Source organism: Nyctereutes procyonoides, unplaced genomic scaffold (genome assembly GCF_905146905.1).
Source record: "Nyctereutes procyonoides isolate TBG_1078 unplaced genomic scaffold, NYPRO_anot_genome, whole genome shotgun sequence".
Taxonomy (NCBI): domain Eukaryota; kingdom Metazoa; phylum Chordata; class Mammalia; order Carnivora; family Canidae; genus Nyctereutes; species Nyctereutes procyonoides.
In genome coordinates this window covers 26,081,017-26,099,322 of record NW_026575139.1, presented here as the reverse complement: position 1 = coordinate 26,099,322, position 18,306 = coordinate 26,081,017, and the positions used below count along the sequence as shown (strand labels likewise).

The 18,306-nt window shown below is 37.5% G+C and overlaps 1 protein-coding gene and 1 non-coding gene across 4 annotated transcripts in view; both read left to right on the top strand.

Annotated features, from left to right (window-relative positions):
* Window positions 1–18,306, top strand: part of PSEN1 (presenilin 1) — a 74,678-nt gene that overhangs the window by 4,563 nt on the left and 51,809 nt on the right. For 2 of the 3 annotated variants that reach the window (XM_055303935.1, XM_055303936.1), the window contains exons 2-3: window positions 5,429–5,510; window positions 5,603–5,742. In XM_055303935.1, the coding sequence (XP_055159910.1) occupies window positions 5,656–5,742 (87 nt within the window). In that variant the 5' untranslated portion in view covers window positions 5,429–5,510; window positions 5,603–5,655. The remainder of the gene's footprint in view (window positions 1–5,428; window positions 5,511–5,602; window positions 5,743–18,306) is intronic. The other variant, XM_055303937.1, reaches the window with a different exon arrangement.
* Window positions 9,486–9,651, top strand: LOC129496445 (U1 spliceosomal RNA). The gene has a single exon (XR_008661741.1). It is a non-coding gene; the product is annotated as a U1 spliceosomal RNA (small nuclear RNA).

Sequence of the window (18,306 nt, the reverse complement as noted above, 5' to 3'; positions counted from 1 at the left end):
ACCTTCACAAAGCCTCTTGTAAGGCTGAGGAAATTATTTGCTCCCCAGTCTCTTAAAATTCAGAGGAGTCTTTCTAGCATATATTCTTGAAATTTTTAGTTAATTTCAAATTATTTTTAATTATTAATGCAGTTTGGAGATTGGTTACATTTATTGTTGGATGTGAACTTTTAAAACTGAAATAGAGGCTCTCCCAGCCCATCCATACAGTCAGAACTTAGGTTGCCTATACAGAAGGAAGCTGTCAAGGTTAACACCAAAGCTAATTAAATACTTTCATGGAGGGATCCCTGGGTGGCACAGTGGTTTAGTGCCTGCCTTTGGCCCAGGGCGCGATCCTGGAGACCCGGGATCAAATCCCACATCGGGCTCCCGGTGCATGGAGCCTGCTTCTTCCTCTGCCTATGTCTCTGCCTCTCTCTCTCTCTCTCTGCAAAAAAAAAAAAAAAAAAAACTTTCATGGAAAAACAATAAATCACAAGCCCATTTGGTACTTAAAAACTTCTTAGCGTCACAGTACAGAGATATTAAAAAATACTTCTGGTGGTTTTCTTTTTTTTTTTTTTAATATATCCCATTAAAATAAAAGATTTATTTATTTTAGAAAGCGAGCCACATGAACATGTGGTGGGGGGGAGAGGGAGAGAGAATTTTCAAGCAGGTTCCCTGCTGAGCATGGAGCCCTGAGTCTGAGGGCCCTAAGACCCTGAGATCTTGACCTAAGCCAAAATCAAGAATTAGCTGCTCAACACACTGAATTACTCAGGTGTACCCCCCCACACACCTTTCTTTTTCACTTTTGATGTTTTTTTTTTCTTAAGATTTTATTTATTCATGAGAGAGAGAGGGAGGCGCAGGGACACAGGCAGTGGGAGAAGCAGGCCTCATGGAGAGAGCCCGACGTGGGACTCGATCCCGGGTCTCCAGGATTACACCCTGGGCTGGGCGCTAAACCACTGAACCAACCAGGGCTACCCTTGATGGTTTTCTAAGTGAAGAAGAAACTACTCAAGTGGGTAGAGTCATTAAAGCACCAGCTCTTTGTGCTGGAGAAGATCATGATAAAAAGTCTCATAAAACTTGTTTGTTTTTGTGGAATACAAGTTTTGTTTACATTTATCTCTGACAGTGGAAAAAAAATAGTATCTGTAATTCAGTAACCATGTTGTAAGATTTTGAGGTTTAGGGATGGTGTGTCCATTTCTGTTGATGCTTCCTTAAATGGGATTTTTAATAAACTTATTTTGGAATCCTAAGCTTTGTTCCTTGATACTTTTTGAAGTGCTGATGGGTAGGTTTTTCTATTAGATAGATTTCCCTTCATCAATCTAAGCTTTGAAATTATTTGTGTTTTCCTGTTTTTTGTTTTTTTTAAGATTTTATTTATCCGAGAGAGAGAGAGGAGAGAGAGAGAGAGAGAGAGAAGAGACCAAGACACAGGCAGAGGGAGAAGCAGGCTCCATGCAGGGACCCTGACATGGGACTCCATCCTGAGTCTCCAGGGTCACTCCCTGGGCTGAAGGCGGCGCTAAACTTCTGAGCCACCCGGGCTGCCCTTTTCCTGGGTTTTTTAAGTTTCTTTGTGTATAATAGCAACTGTAGTCATCCATCAGAGAAGGATTTCTATTTCCTTTTATCTGATTGAGCAAGTGTCTTGAGAAAAAGGAAATGGATGGCAGTGAATTAGAGTGTTATGCTCTGTCAATCTTAGAAAATCTTTAGCAGGTGGCCAAAGAGAGAAAACCACAAAATCTGCTTCCAACCTTACTCCCTGTGCAATCCAGGTCACAAGATCCTCACTTCCCAACAGCTATCTTTTTTTGTTCTCAGGGCAAGAATGCTAAGAATGTTATAAAATCAACTAGTGTCCTTTGCCATGCTGCCTGGACAGGGAGACTTCTGGCCTCCTTCATGCAGTCATCAATTGTTTTCAGCTGTTACTGGACCAGAATCAAATCAGGCTTTGCCTGTGCCTTTCTTTGTACCAACAATGTTTGTTTGTTCATCAGGCCTGACTAAAGACTTAGCCCCTGTTGCTTGCTTCTGCTTCCTACTGAGCTCCATGTAAAGAGCAGCTCTGCCAGGGAGGGTCACCCTGGAGCATTATGGTCTTCAAAGCATCAGTGGAAGCATAAGTTTTCTCTAATTCAACTGGAAAAGACCTGGCCTGGGCATCAGATTCTGGAATTGGCCTGGTGTTATTTGCCTCATAATCAAGCAGTACCAAATTCTTTCACCTTTCGTGACCCTTAGTTTTCACATGTAAATACAGGTTGTGCCTTTAAAAATACTGTTGGGATATTCTAAAGTGACTACTGCATTATTGATGTTTCTCATAAGATTGAGAAAGCTCCAGTATGATAACCAGTTTGTGTGGTTTCTTGTAATAGCTGAACAGATTCTATAAGCATAAGGCTTAATAATGGAAACTACTTACATTAAAATGACTAGATTCAAAGATAAAATGACTAGATTCTCATTACAACTTATTTTTTTGAATAAGTACTAGGATTATATATTGAGAATGCTTTTGACACTTCAGTTTTTATTTTAGTTAGATCGATCATTGAAGTTTAAGATCACATGTACTGCTTTTTCAAAGATTGTATTTACTTCTAAGCAGCAGTTTTAGTAGTGATAAGAATCAGGTCTCTCTCTCTGTCTATATACTTTTTCCCCCTAGCTCAGTATATAACTCATTGTAAATGTCCAAAGAGCAGGGATGGAGTTTTACACAGAGGCAACATAGTGCATACTATGTGAGCCTTTACTTTGCTCCATTGCTTACTGGATGTGACCTTGGGCACGTTAGTAAACTCCTGTGTGCTTCATTGTTTTCATATGTAGGGTGGGTGAAGTGAAAATAATTAGGTAAATCCTTTCAGTGACTGTCTCTGAGTTTTGATATAGACATCCAATAAACTCCTATTGAGTAAATGGACAATCACTTTTCTTCTCTTATTTTATCTGTAAATGTAGTATACTTTATTTACTACTTTTATTTATTTTTGCCTGCACGGCCCTTTCCTGCTCTTTGCCTATTTCATTTGGCTAATGCTGTCTTGTTATTTTGTTTCTGAAGGAATCATTTAAGAATATCAGTGACTTTTTTTTAAGATTTTATTTATTCATGAGAGACACACAAAGAGAGACAGACAGACATAGGCAGAGGGAGAAGCTGGCTTCATGCAGGGAGCCCGATGTGGGACTCGATCCTGGGACTCCAGGATCACAATCTGAGCAAAGTCAGACACCTAACTGCTGAGCCATCCAGGCGTCCCTATTAATGACATTTCTGACGATTTTTTTGTAATAGAGGTGTCCTTCAACTGATATGATATAATCTTTAGGGCAGCCAGTATAAGTAGCCAACTGCAGCCTTTTCTATTTGCCATCCTATGGCATTTCTGGTTTAGCTGAGGTAGTAAGTACTGTACTAAATGTTTTTCTGGAAAAGAAGGGATTATGTGCTCTGTTTGCTGATTATTAATGCTACATTAATGTTAAAATTTCAATTAGATAATCAGCTTTTAAAAATCTTAGAAGCATAGGTCAGAACATTTGTGCTGAATACTTACTGTACTTAGAAGATGTATCTCTTCTATTGGCATTCCACCTTTCTTTTGGGTAAGTTAACATACATGCTGTCCAGTCTTAATTTTATTCATTTTAAAAGTCAGGACTAATGGTGTGAATAACCATAAATATAGGTTTACTTCCACAAAAATCTCTGAAGTTTTTAATTGAAGTATGTAGCAGTGTCCACAGATCATAGGGGTATAATTCAGTGTGTTTTCACAGACGGAAAATTCCAGTGTAACTAGCACCCAGACCAAGAAACAGAACATTACCAATACCTCCAGAAGTTCCCCCACGTAACCCCTTCAAATGATCCTCATAAAAGTGTTGTCTCTATTTGTATTTTTAATTCACTTTATTTTTATTTATTTATTTTTAATTCACTTTATTTTTAAAACAAACTTACTTATGTCTTAGTAATAATTTGCAATCCCTTGATCCCATGTCAGCTAACCATGGGCTGAAGCTGGAAGGGAGGAGAAAGGTTGGCATAGTATATAAAAGTATGTAGGGCAGAAGGGAAGCATGTCTTGATTAAAAATTTGTCATGGTTTGAATGGTCTAGATATAGGTAATTAGGGGTTAATTTGAATTCAATACTAGAGGAAAAAATTACTTTCCTTTTTTTTTTTAAATCTGCTTTCTGTGTTTTTGTTGAAAAATCACTAAATATAAAAAGTAGAGTATTTAGAGGGTCAAGGATCCTGAAGTTGAAAGTGAAAATGAAACAGAACTTTGACAAAATACTTTCATGTGAGTGTGTACGTGGTATTGTTTTTTAGTCACTATGTATGAATGAGAATACTGCTTAGATATACGAACAGATTTCTTTCCTTCTGTATTTCTGAGGACTTTCTATGAAAAGGGAAATTGAATGGAACTAGAAGATACTGTGCTAAGTGAAATAAGTCAGTCACAGAAAGACAAATACTATGATTTCACTTATGTGGAATTTAAGAAACAAACAGATGAACATAGGGGAAGGGAAGGAAAGATTAAAAAAAAGATGAAAATTGATGGGGAGGCAAACCATGGGAAGGCAAGTCTAGGAAACCGGGCGTTGCTGGAGGGGAGGTGGGGGGAGGGGATTACTGAGTGATGGGCATTAAGGAGGGCACTTGATGTAATGAGCACTGGGTATTATATGCAGCTGATGAATCACTAAATTCTAAAACTAATTTCAAAAAACAAAGCTGAAATCGAAAAGAATTGGCTGATGGAAATTAAAGCAGACAGGCAAATGGGAATGTGCACTCCCCCACCCCCCTACACTGAGTGAACTCTAGGAGACCAAATGATGTGTGTAAATAAGGCTGTGCCTGGATGCAAAGGAGAGACCTAAGGCTGGGATTTAGGAATCTGGGCTTTTTGTCCCAGTCTGCCCAATTGTGTGATTTTAAGCAAGTCCGTGAACTTAGGTCCCCTTCTGCTTTTGTGAAATAGGTTATGTTACCTGTTTACCTTGGCTTGGGGCATGGTGGCAGGGTAAAATGAGATAATAGAATTTTGCGAAATTTAAAGGCACTAAACAATTTTATGGAGATGGAATGGTTGGGTTGGATTAGTCAGCATAGAAAAAGGAATGTTGATGAGAACATTCTTTAATACTTAGCTCTCTTGGCTCTAAATCTAAAATCATTAGATATTTTTTGTGATTGAAAATATTTGGTTTCTCAAGTAGATCTCCTCATTACCAAAGAGATATCTTGAGCTGACAAAAGTTTGTCATTTGTAGTTGATGGTAGTTTAATACATTTCTGGTTTACAAATTACAATTATAAAAATATTCTAAGTATTTGAATGGTGTGAATAGATTTACTCTGGATGACCTGGTAAAATCCTATTTCAGACCTAATCTGGGAGCCTGCAAGTGACAGCTGCCTGCGAGGTCCTTAGAAAACTTGGCCTGGAGGAGAACACATGAAAGAAAGGTTTGTTTTTGCTGAATATAATTTATGAAAGTGTTTAAAAATAAGAGTATAATTGTAATGCACAAAGGATTGTTTTCTTTTTCCCCTTTCAGAACCCCAAGAGGCTTTGTTTTCTGTGAAAAAGTATTTCTATACGGTTGCTCCAATGACAGAGTTACCTGCACCCCTGTCCTACTTCCAGAATGCACAGATGTCCGAAGACAACCACTTGAGCAATACTGTACGTAGCCAGGTACAGTGTCAGCCTCTAAAACTGCCCTTGCCAAACTCTGGATTCAGTGATCATCTTCCCTCATCTTTAGTGGAGACTGAGGGGACTGAGCAGGCTTTCTTTACTTTTCCAACTTTACCTATTTGCTGAACTTCAACTGATGCCAAAGCATTGTGCCACTTAATGCTGGGGACACAAGACTGCGTGAGACATGGGTGTTGATACAGTTCCTCCCTGCCTCAGATATCACCTCCTCCATTTAAGCCTTCTCCAGCTTCCCCAGCTATTATTTTACCTATCTTGCTCTTACTTGTCCATGGGCTGAGTACATTTTATTTACTTTTATTTTTTCACTATCCTTCATGGTTCCTGACAGTGCCCAGTAAATGCTCATTGACGGAATGAACGCACAGTGATGAGTGCAAGGCTAAGAATAGAAGTCCTAAGAGAATTCAAGGGAGAGAATCAAGAAAGGCGTGTAACCAACCAGTGGCCTGAGACACAGACATCAAATCTACCCTTGACTCTGTTAGCTAATCCTTACAGATTGAATGTAGACTCCACAGGTGGCCTGTGAGATAGTTGGCTGGGAAATGGGTAGGATTTTTAGACGTGGAGCCAGAATTGTGGGGAACACAAGGCCAACTGTAAGCTACGCAGCCTGCTAGGGACTGTAAGGGATCCGACCCGGTTGGATGGGGTGGGGTCAAACTTTCCTTTATTAGAACCAGAGGGCAAAACCACTGGTAGAAGGAAGTAGGTTCTTGGTCAATTAAAAAAAAAAAAAAAGAATTGTCTCACAATTTACTGTGCATCTGAAAGGGTGTGGACTGCCTTATGGTATAGTGTTATCTTGTCACAAACAGCTGTCAGTCACAAAGGCTGGAAGACTACCAACCAAATCTGCAGAGGGTTAGTCTATGGAATGAGCAGTGAACTAGAGCACCAACTAGATGGCCTGGAAGGTCCCTTCACACTAATATTTAAAATTCCAATTAAGGGTCAGAATGTGAGGAGGAAGGCTTCACAAAGTAGGCTTTGATGGATGGATGAGATTAGACTAGAGCAAACTGGGATGTCATCACTGATAGAAGAAATAACGCTAGTGAAGGAAGAATTTCCTAGAATATAAACAGGGAGGCTGTATCCAGAGATATGTCATCAGAAGCAGATCACATTGTACTGCCAGACCATTTTTAATCAAGTGAAATCAAGTTAAAATGATTATCAGGGGAAGCCCTGAAAGGAAACATAAGATGAAAAGGGTAGTATGTAACCTGAGGGGTGTTTGGGGGAAGGCAGAGATGAGGAGCTGTTGCCTGGGTACTTGGTGGATAATGGGTGTTACAAAGACTGATTTTTGTGGCAGCAGACTTGTAACAACAGCTTGATTTGCTCTGTTTTTGCTATTTCCTGGGAATATCTTTTTGAAAAGTTAGGATGAGGCCAAATTATGAAGTTCTTTGGTAGTTTGGATACTACAGACTTTGTAATCATTTTTAAACTGTTACTTAGAGGGAAAGTGGGGGTAGCTTTGACTTAGTCTCTGGGTACCCCTTCCTTAACTAGAGCAGCTCCTATTAATCTTTTTACATATTGATCTTCTGTGGATCCATTTGAACAAAAGATTCCACAACTAACAAATTTTGAAAACAACAGCAACAAAAAAAACACAGGTGTATGTCACCTATCTGTCCCAAACCTCCCAAAGGTCTCTCATCTCAGAATAAAATCTGGTCTGAGGTCTTATTTTAACCTTATCCTCCTGTGCCATCTCTGTCTTCCTCCCTCACTGATTTCTCTGTTCTGTCTCTGGGTCCTGGATTATTCTCCCAGTCTTCTCATATGGCTCCCTTCACTTGATTTATTTAGGTCACCTCATCAGCGAGGCCTTGCCTTCCTCAATTCCCCTTTCCTTCCCTGCCAGCCCTTATACTCTGACTCTGCTTTACTTTTACATTAGCACTTATCAGTATTTCTGGCATGCTACTGACTTGATGTGTTTACCTGCCTCCTTCTACTGTGGAAACCTGTTTTCCTCAGTTCCAAGAACACTGCTTGGCACATAGTGAGTTCTCCATTGTTGATGCAGAATTGCTTATATGCCTCACACTCAGGTTTTGTGGGGCTTTCATGGTATTTTTTTTTGTTTGCCCCCCCCTTTATACCTTAGTGACTGATAAATTGAAATAAATTGAATATTTCCTCTGTAAATAATTGTACAGAGGAAGTACAATTGACACAGGATTTTTATTGATAACTGAATGTACTCATGTAGTTTTAGTAAGTCTTAGTGCTAATGTTCTCTGTGGTACCTTCCAGATCTTATAGGGCATCACTGCCTAGAAAATCAGGCCTGATTTATTTAATTTTAACCTAGCCATTGATAATGTGATATCGAATAAGATTATCTTTTATTTATCTTCTCAAAAGTGTCTTCTACAACTTAAAAGATCTTCTATATACATTCTCCTACTTCCCAGTTACCATGGGATAGGTATTATTCCTGTTTTATTTTAAGATTTACTTATTTAATTGGGGGAGGTGGAGAGAGAGCAGGGGGCAGGGTGGAGGGAGGAGGAGAGAATCCTCCAGTCAGCTCTCTGCTGAATGTGGAGCCCTGAGGCAGGGCTTAATCTCAGGACCCTGAAATCATGACCTGAGCTGAAATCAAGAGTCAGACACTTAACCAACTAGCCACCCAGGCAGGTGCCCTTGTTCCCTTTTAATAGTTTAAATGCTTGTCCAGGATCACATAGAAAATTAAATGACAGACCTGGAACATGAAATGTGCTTTCTAATTTCAAACTTCCTCTAATGTTCTTTCTTTGTTCCAATGTCTCTTACCCAGGAGAAATGTTACATAATACTGAAAGGAGATATTGTATGAAAAAATTCGGGGGAAAGAAAATACTAAGTCTGTATATTCATTTTGCACCAGTGTACTTTAAAAAAAATACAAAGAAAAAGGAAAAGAATCTCATTGTTAAGGTTTTTAGCTATAAAGAAGCCATTGTGTATATGCTTTGGTTATGAAAAAATGAGGGTAAGTCCAAATTTAAATTGAATGTAGATGACTGTTTTCATGGATTAATTGAAAGCAGCTCTTTTATTTCTCCTCTTGGATACTGGGTTTTATTAAATACAAGCACATGAAGACAAGCCTCTGCAGGCATAAAAACTCCTTATCAGGCTTATTTCTTCTTTATTTGCTCAGTGGCTAGTTGAGAAGTCAAGGAAATTGAGAGATGTGGAAAGTTTCTTTCCACACTGTTCAAGAAAGGAAACTAAGATATTGAATGTTGTCAGTGTGTTGGACTCTGAAAGGTACTGTCACAAATGTTATGTTTTGGGAACATTCATCATAAGAGAGCAGATTTTCCTTCGGTCTTCCCCTCCTTTGAATTAAAGTTCTCTAATAAGGTGCTTATCTATGAATATATACTCTAGAGTATACAACAGGCTGTTTACATTAAATATTACAAAAATAAATGAACATTCATTTAAAAATATTTTTGAAACTGGAAAGAGTAACTTTCCTACAGAATTTAACCAGTATCAATATAAAGAAGTGGACTTTCTATTCTTTTCCTCTACTCAGTATCTTCCTCAAAGTCAGGAGTATTCCATTATGCGGCAATCATTTGAGTTTGGGAAAAACAAATGAGGCTAACCAGAATTGAAAACTGTTCAAGAATACGGATGATTCGCATTTAGGGGTTGTGGCTGAGTGACACATAAATAGGTCCTTCAAAAGAAAGAACTAACTTATACCTGGCAGGGGAGATACCATGATCACGAAGGTGGTTTTCCCAGGGCGAGGCTTATCCATTGCACTCCGGATGTGCTGACCCCTGCGATTTCCCCAAATGTGGGAAACTCGACTGCATAATTTGTGGTAGTGGGGGACTGCGTTCGCGCTTTCCCCTGGTAATTCCGGTGGCTAAGATCAGACCTTGCTTCTAGCTGCGTGCGCGTCGGAGGGCTCGCGCATCGTTCCTCGATCCTTCTCGTTGTTACGAGTTATCTTTGGGGCCTTTGCGCGCTCCCCGTGTTGTCCTTGTGATCACCCAGCAAGGTGCTCGCTTTCGGTTGTGTCTGTATCTGGCGAAGAACTTCTTTACTCGGGGTGCCTGGGTGGTTAAGCGGTGACCGGGTCTGCCTCGACCCACGGCCTGACTCTGGACTCCTGGACTCCGGGATTGAAAGCCACGTCGGGCTCCCAGCACGGACGGAGCCCGCCTCTCTCTGGGTTCCTCAACAATAAAGAAATAATATCCTTTAAAAAAAAAAAAAGAAAGAACTAACTTTGATCTAGTTGTAATTTGAAACAGCTATGTGTTAGTTGGTTTCAGTCATTTAATTCTTAGTACCTCATTTTTCCCATCTGTACAATTAAAATGATTTACTAGATAAATTCAGCAGTTTTGTTGTGACCAGGAGTTAGTGTTGCTAGCTGTCCTGGTATGCCTGAGACTAAGAGGTCCCTAGAACACAAGACTTTCAGTTTAAAACTAGGACAGTCCTGAGAAAATAGGATCAAGTTGATTACCCTATCAGAAGTATAATGAAATTGAAATTATTTTGGATCTGATTAAACCAGTCTAAATCAATTATATGACTTTGTTGTGTAACTTCAAGTATTATTGCAATGATACATTGTTCATGTTCAAAGAGAATATTTAACATTTAAAACATTTTCTCTTTCCGGAAGTGAAATGTTGCCCATGACTTCATTCTTCTTCCATCCTTAGCAGATACATGATGGGCTTCCTTAGCCCAGAGATGTTTTCCTTTGGTAGCCTACTATCACATTCACAATACAGGGAATTTAAGTTTGATGAGATTAGTCAGAGAGCTGAAAAATAATGTTTTTTTTTTTTTAACCCAAATATTTATTTCTCAAAAAAAAATTTTGGTGAAATAATTTAAGGCATATATAGGAAGTATGTAATAAGCACCGATGTACCTACCACACAACATCTTATTTGCTGTGTATGCTTTGTTGTTTTTGAGGAGTATTTTCACTAAGCTTTTTCTGTTTCTGTTACATATTGAACCGACAGGAAGCAAAATCCTAACAAAACAAGATTTTGCAATTAATTTGGACAGATGGCCTAGTTATATAACAAAAAGAAATTACAGATAAAATTGAAGCACCTCTCCCACATTCTTTTTTTCCCAGAATAGTAGTATAGTATATGAACATAAATAATATTTAATATATCATTCTGCATGTTTTTTTTTTCATTCTGCATGTTTTGAAAGTGTTTGTGAAGTATATGTGTTTGTATGTGAAAGTTGCAGAAGAAAATCCCCACATTTTTTAAATGTATGGGTATGTGTTGCAGAAGAGACATGATTTTAGAATTTATGTATATAAATGCATATAGCTCTATTTTTCATTTTCTATTTTGTAAATATATAAAAATGTATCTTTGGTTATAAATATTTAGTAGTTTCCAGTTTTTCATAGTAACCAACAGTGTTGCAGTAACATTCTGATTCATTAATCCTTCTGCCCGTGTGTGCGTTTCTCAATGATAATTGCTGTGATTGGGTATATGGATCTATGGATCTTTTTTTTTTTTTTTTAAAGATTTTATTTATTTATTCATGAGAGAGACATACACACACACGGAGGCAGAGACACAGGCAGAGGGAGACGCAGGCTCCATGCAGGGAGCCCGACGTGGGACTCGATCCTGGGTCTCCAGGATCACACCCTGGGCCAAAGGCAGGGGTAAACCGCTGAGCCACCCAGAGATCCCCTGGATCTATGGATCTTAAACTATATTAGAGATTACCAGTATGCTTTCCAAAGTGGTTATATATCAAGAGCATACAGCAGTTTTCCTTTTTTTAACATCCTGACCAATTTTTGGTATTGTGTTAGTGTGTGTCAGTTGGGTGAGTTTGAAACGACCCCGCATGTTGTTTTAATTGTATTTCCCTAAATTCTAATAAGGTGGAAACTTTTTCCTTATGCTTTTTTTTTTAAAGATTTTATTTAAAAAATTTTTTTAAAAGATTTTATTATTCATGAGAGACACGGGGCACAGGGGGCACGAAGCAGAGACATAGGCAGAGGGAGAAGCAGGCTCCATGCAGGGAGCCCCATGTGGGACTTGATCCCAGGACCGCGGGATCACATCCTGAGCCAAAGGCAGTTGCTCAACCGCTGAGCCAACCAGGCAGCCCTTGGTTGTCTTTTTCTTAGTGATTTTGTTGGAATGTATATTTTGATGCTAATCTCATGTTGGCTATGTGCTTTTCAGATATTTTTTCCAGGACTGTAGCTTCAGTTTGTTTATGGTGCATAGTTGAAATGTTTTAAGTTGGCGAATTATTCTTTCCTTTTAAAAGTGAAATTTATTTGTATTTTTTCAATTAGAAATAGATTAAGAAAAATACATAGTATTATATATACGAGCAGCCCTGAATATGAAAAAGCTTTTCCATCTCTTATAAAGGAAGACTGAACTAAACTAATATGCATGACACTGCAGTATAGTCCAACTAATATTTAGCTGTTCCATTCATTGTTTTACATCTGTATCAGAAAAATAAAACAAGGGCAGCCCGGGTGGCTCAGCGGTTTAGCGCCGCGTTCAGCCCAGGGCCTGATCCTGGAGACCTGGGATCGAGTCCCACATCGGGCTTCGTGCATGGAGCCTGCTTCTCCCTCTGCCTGTGTCTCTGCCTCTCTCTCTGTTTCTGTCATGAATAATAAATATAAATAAATAAAATCTTAAAAAAAAAGAAAAAGAAAACAAGGAGAATAACGGTGATGGCGATTTTTCCCTTTTATTTTTTCCAGATGTTCTTTAGTATAGTTATCTCTTAATTAAAAAAAAAACTTTATTTTTAAATTTTTGTTATTTTTTTAAGGATTTATTTATTTATTTTAGAGAGAGTGAATGGGTGAAGGGGCAGAGGAGTCTTTTTTCCCCAGATTTATTTATTTATTTTACAGAGAAACAGCACGGTGAGTGGAGGGGTGGAGGGAGAGAATATTAAGCAGACTCTCCACTAAATGTGGAGCCCAATGTGGGGGCTTGATCCCACGACCCTGAGATCACGACCCGAGCCAAAACCAAGACACAGGTGGTTAACCAACTGTGCCACCCAAGCATTCCTTAAAAGAAAACTTTTTTTTTTTTTAAGATTTTATTTATTTATTCATGAGAGACAGAGAGAGAGAGAGAGAGAGGCACACAGGCAGAGGGAGAGGCAGGCTCAGTGCAGGGAGCCTGGTGTGGGACTCGATCCCAGGTCTCCAGGATCACACCCTGGGCTGAAGGTGGTGCTAAACCTGTTGAGCTACCCGGGCTGCCCAAGAAAACTATTTTTAAAAGAAATTTTTTTAATGTGAAGAAAGGTTGCAAAAGGACAATAGGCTTTTTGGGGGAATGTCAGTGGAAAGGGGCGAAGCATTCAAGGTTCTCCATGATGAGTGACTAAGAGTAGTAGGAGAATTAGAGTAACTTATGTAAAAGAAATCAAACAGGCATGATAGCTTGGGGTCTTTGAAAGGGCCTATATTGATCATTGGAGTTTATATTATATCCTTGAGGTATGTTGTCTGTCTCCACTTTAAATAACTGACATATTTAAAGTGCAGTTTAGAAAATTTTACTCAACAAGAAGTTTTTGGACTTAACCTTTAAGCTTTAATTATCTACAAAATTAATGCATATAAAGCATCTTAATTCCTACTGATAACAGATAAGAGGAGTTGCATCATTCTTACCTTTTCACTTCAGAAATGTTTACTATTTCATGCTTGTTGACCTCACCTAGGTTGTAAAATCCCTAAAGGCAGAACTTTATTCATGTTTCTGAGCTGCCTTTGGAGTTTATGGATCACTCAGTATCTTTAAACCAATTCCATACAAGTCATACAAGCAGAACAAAGGGGCTTGGTGCAGGGGGTTAAAAGAAAGAATATTTTTAAGTTTTGTGTCTGCAAATAAAAATCTGAAGTGAATCTTACTCATTGCTTAAGGACTTCAGCTTTTGTGTGAGAGGGTTCTCTGGGCTTCATGTTCTCTGGACACACTTCTCCGTCATCTTTTATCACGATTCTTGCTGCCGTGTACTACTATCACACTGTGGGCAGAGCTCCAGTTTTTATGTAGAACAGCTGTCAAACATTAGTTCAGTATGTCACAAGAACTAGGTGGAGAATTCATTTTTATTTTTCCCCTCAAGAAAGTGTGCCTGCTTCCTTAGAGATGGCATTCAGTCAGAAATTTTACTTCTTTCCATTAGTTTACCCTCACCACCTCTAACTAGAAGCTAACTTGGACTTCATGTTTGTTTTTGCTGTTGGTTGGCTATGTCTATAGGGACTGGAGACTAGGAGGTAATGACTTAACTATTTCTGACAAAAGCCAAAGCTTACAGATTGTGAAATAATTGAAGTTTGTGATTTCCTAAATGTATTATATAGGTTGGATATTAAAGTGGCTCTAACAAGAACATTATTTGCTCCTTTTTCTGTAGTTTGTGATCTGTCATAATCTTTAGGTTTACTGTACCTATTAAAAAGAGTTTGTAAGGTTTTATTTTTCCGGTGCAAAATTTTGATGGGTACAGCTCTTTTCCCTTGACTTGTTTTTATTTGCCAGAAGTCAGTCTCCATTTCAGCTGACATGATAGTAATATACTAAAACTAGAGGAAATTGAAAATATAAACTTCAGAATAGTGAAAATTTATATTTTGATTTTGTGGAGACTTACACCTTTTATGTAGATTAGCTGAGACCTTTTCTAAGACACAAAAAATAGATTTTTTAAAAAGTAAGACTTAAGATTTGTTTATATTGTTAATTAACTTTTTAAAAATGTGTATTAGAGCAGTGATTTTTCAAACCTCGTGTACATTGGAATCCCCTTAAAGAGCTGTTAATAGAAATTCTCTGGCTCCCCAAACCCAAAGTTACTGATTCTGTTAGTCTGAGGTGGGGCCACAGAATTTGCATTTCTGACCCATTCTCAGATCTTATCAATACTTTTGGTCTAGGTTTTGGGAACCAGTATATTTGAGTAAAGAAATAAAGTGAAAGTGACCTTAGTGAAAAATGATTAGATTTATAAGTTGACTATTCAATATTTTTATTCATATTATTCTGACCCAAATTTCCTAGACCATAAAGAAATTGTCAGCAGCCTTTTTGACTTATAATAGGAAAAAAATAAGCCATTTTTATAACTAAAAAAGAAGCTTTAAAGTAGTAATCCATTGAGAGATCAATAATGATTCTCTATATAAAGCAATTGCTGAAGAAAACTTGTGTTAAGTCCATTACCTTCAACTGCTAAATTTATAGCATTAAAGTATGTTTGGTCTTGGGGTGTGTGGGTGGCTCATTCAGTTAAGCCTCCAACTCTTTCCAAGAGCCTCCAAGACTCTTCAGGTCTTGATCTCAGAGTTGTGAGTTCAAACCTCACATAGGGGGAAAAAAGCCCCAGTTTAAAAAAAAAAAAAATATATATATATATATATATATATGTTTAGTCATTATAAATGAAGGTTATCTGCATTGTTTTTTTTTAATTTAAAACATTAAATGCAAAGAACTTTATTAAATTGTTAGCAAACCATAGACTGGCAGAACTAACTTTATTAAATGATAATGGGTCACTTTTTTTAAGTGTGAGAAATTCTATAAAATTAAACAGTGGACAGATCTATAAGCTGTTTAGTGTTTAAGTACTTGGGACCTTGAGAAAATAAATGAAAGGAGTGATCTAAATTTAAACTGAATCGGGCCCACTAAGCCTTTGAGAGTGTTATTATAGTATTTATAGTAATGAATCTGATTTCCTAGGTATGTCAAAGTGAAGTAAGGAGAAAGAAAACAGTCTCCATGACTTCCAGAGGAAAATGCTTGGTTCTGCATGAGAGTGGTCAGAAATCCTGGGGACAGATCTTAAGAGTTTGTTAAAAACAAACCAGCAAAAAACACCCTAAGTTCAAGCATAACACAACAACCCCATAAATATTAAATGTTTTCTTTAAAAGTTGTATCAGCTCTTCAGGGAAATGACAGCCTTCCTTTCTGTTAGAGTAACGGGTTAAAGCTCTAACTTCAGGGAATCCTGAAGCTTGGCCAATCATGAACTTGGCCAGGTGCTGGATGGAATTCTGTGTGTTGTTGGAAACATGTTGCCTATGATTAATAAATATTTTCAAGTGTTCCACATAAGTTGCCAGTTCTTCAGTTAAGCTTCTCTTCTAGTTTTTCATATAGTACAGGCTCAGGAGCTTCACATTTCTAAATGTAGAAATCCAAACAGTATCTAATAGGATAGTCTTATAGGATTGTTGCTTTTTGTTATAAATAAATATTCATTTTAAGTAAATAAATAATATGCAGACAGCATATCAGCATACTGAAATGTGTTGTAACTTTTTAGGCATGGTGACAGTTATTACATGGAAGTGTAAACATGAAGTAGTAATATTAGATTAAGAAAGCAGGACATGATATTTGTGAACATTCATTGTAACTGTGTAATTATGTTGAAAAATCATTAGGTTTTGGGGTATAATAAGTTATTTTCCTCAAAATCATTACATTCATATTCAGTAATATAAAATTATAAACTTAAGTGTGGCAATAAACAACCATGAATAAAGTAAAAAAATAAACTGGCACAGGCTTTATAATGCATACTGACAGGTATATCTTAAGATACAAAGAATTCTTACAAAGTCAAAAGGAACATAAACAACCCAGTAACAGCATTGCCAAAAGATATGAGCAATATATAAGGAAGAGGAAGAAGAAATATAAATGTCAATAAATATATGAAAAGACTAGTTGATCAGCCTTCCTAATAATAAGAAACAGAAATGAAAAGGTTTTGTTTTTACCTACCAGTGAGCAAGGATTAAAACCCATTGCAAGTGGCTCAGTCAGTACAACCTGTGACTCTGGATCTCTGGGTTGTAAGTTTAAGCCCCACATTGGGTATAGTGATTATTTCTAAAAAATAAAATCTTAAGAAAAAAAACATTGCTACCAAAGGTCGGGGGAAATAGGCATTGACATGTGCTGCTCATGGGAGTTTAATTTCTTTTTATTTGGAGGCAAGTTGTCAAGTCTGCAGATACACAGGCCTTTTGGAAATAATTTGGCAATTAAGTCTAAAAATGCATGTACCTTTGACTTAGGATTTCCACTTTTAGAATTTTATCCTATAAAAATATTACCACAAGAATGCCAAAAAATGTAGACAGACATATTTGATGAAATATTATGTGTAACAATGAGAATTTTGAGATCATTTCAATCTTAGGTTACTTATGGTTTATCTAGTCAGTACTATAAGGTAATGGTTAATAGGATTTGACAAACTCTGAATTAGAATTGCTGCTGTAGACCTTCTTAGCTCTCTGATTTTGGCAAATTATCTGGCCTTGAAGCTTTAGTTTCTTTATCTGTTAAATGAAGTTTATAATATTAATGAACTCAAAGTTTATTACTCACCTGAAGTGCTTAGCATAGTGTCTAGCACATACATGGGTCAATAAATCTTAGCAGTTATTATCATCAGTGTCATTACTGTGCTGCTATTATAGTAGTTAAGATTGAGGTTTAATATTACTGGCATAGAAAGGTATTATCTGATGTATTATTAAGCATAATCAAATTATAGAACATGGCTTTAAAAAAATCTAGAAGTATGGGTGCTTGGCTGCTTCAGTCAGTAGAGCATGTGCCTCTTGAACTCTGTGTTGTGAGTTTAAGTCCTACATTGGGTGTAGAGCTTACTTAAAAAAAAACAAAATTAAATCTAAAAATACTTAAGATTGCTCACCATGTTCCTTTTGTGGGGCGAGGATTAGGGAGGACACCATGTTCGAAACAAAAGTTTGTGACACTTCTTAAAACTTCTAAAAAATGTTTATTTTGTTTATAATCTTTTAATTATAAAAATAAGACTAAAAAAAGGTAAGCAGAAAATAAGATTTAAAAACAACAAGTACTACACTGTATTTAAAACATCTCCACAATTTTTGCTGCTTGAGAAATATTCTCCTTTGCTTGAGGTCCTGCTTTTGGTGGCTGGACTTGTGTTTGCATCATGTTTTAAAGTAAGGAGAAGGGGGCAGCCCTGGTGGCTTAGCGATTTAGCGCCGCCTTCAGCCCAGGATCGAGTCCCACGTCGGGCTCCCTGCGTGGAGACTGCTTCTCCCTCTGCCTGTGTGTGTGTCTCTAATAAATAAATGAAATCTAAAAAAAATTTTTTTTAAGGAGAAGGAGAAAGAATTAAAACGAAGCCTCTGACTTAGTGGTGTAGGAGTCCTGGGGAATCTGGTTTCATAGGAACTGACTTCCCACATACTTAACCACTTCCCATAGGACTCCACCCTCCCTGACACTTACAACATTTATATAGTGAGTAATCCTTCCTTCTGCCACTGAAATGAAATCATTTATAATGGCTACAGCACTTTTTTTTCTAAACCTTAAAAATAGCTTTTAAAGGCAAAAACTATGGAGGCAGTAAAAAGATCAGTGGTTGCCCAGAGTTGTAATAGGGAAGGGAGAGATAAATAGGCAGAATTCA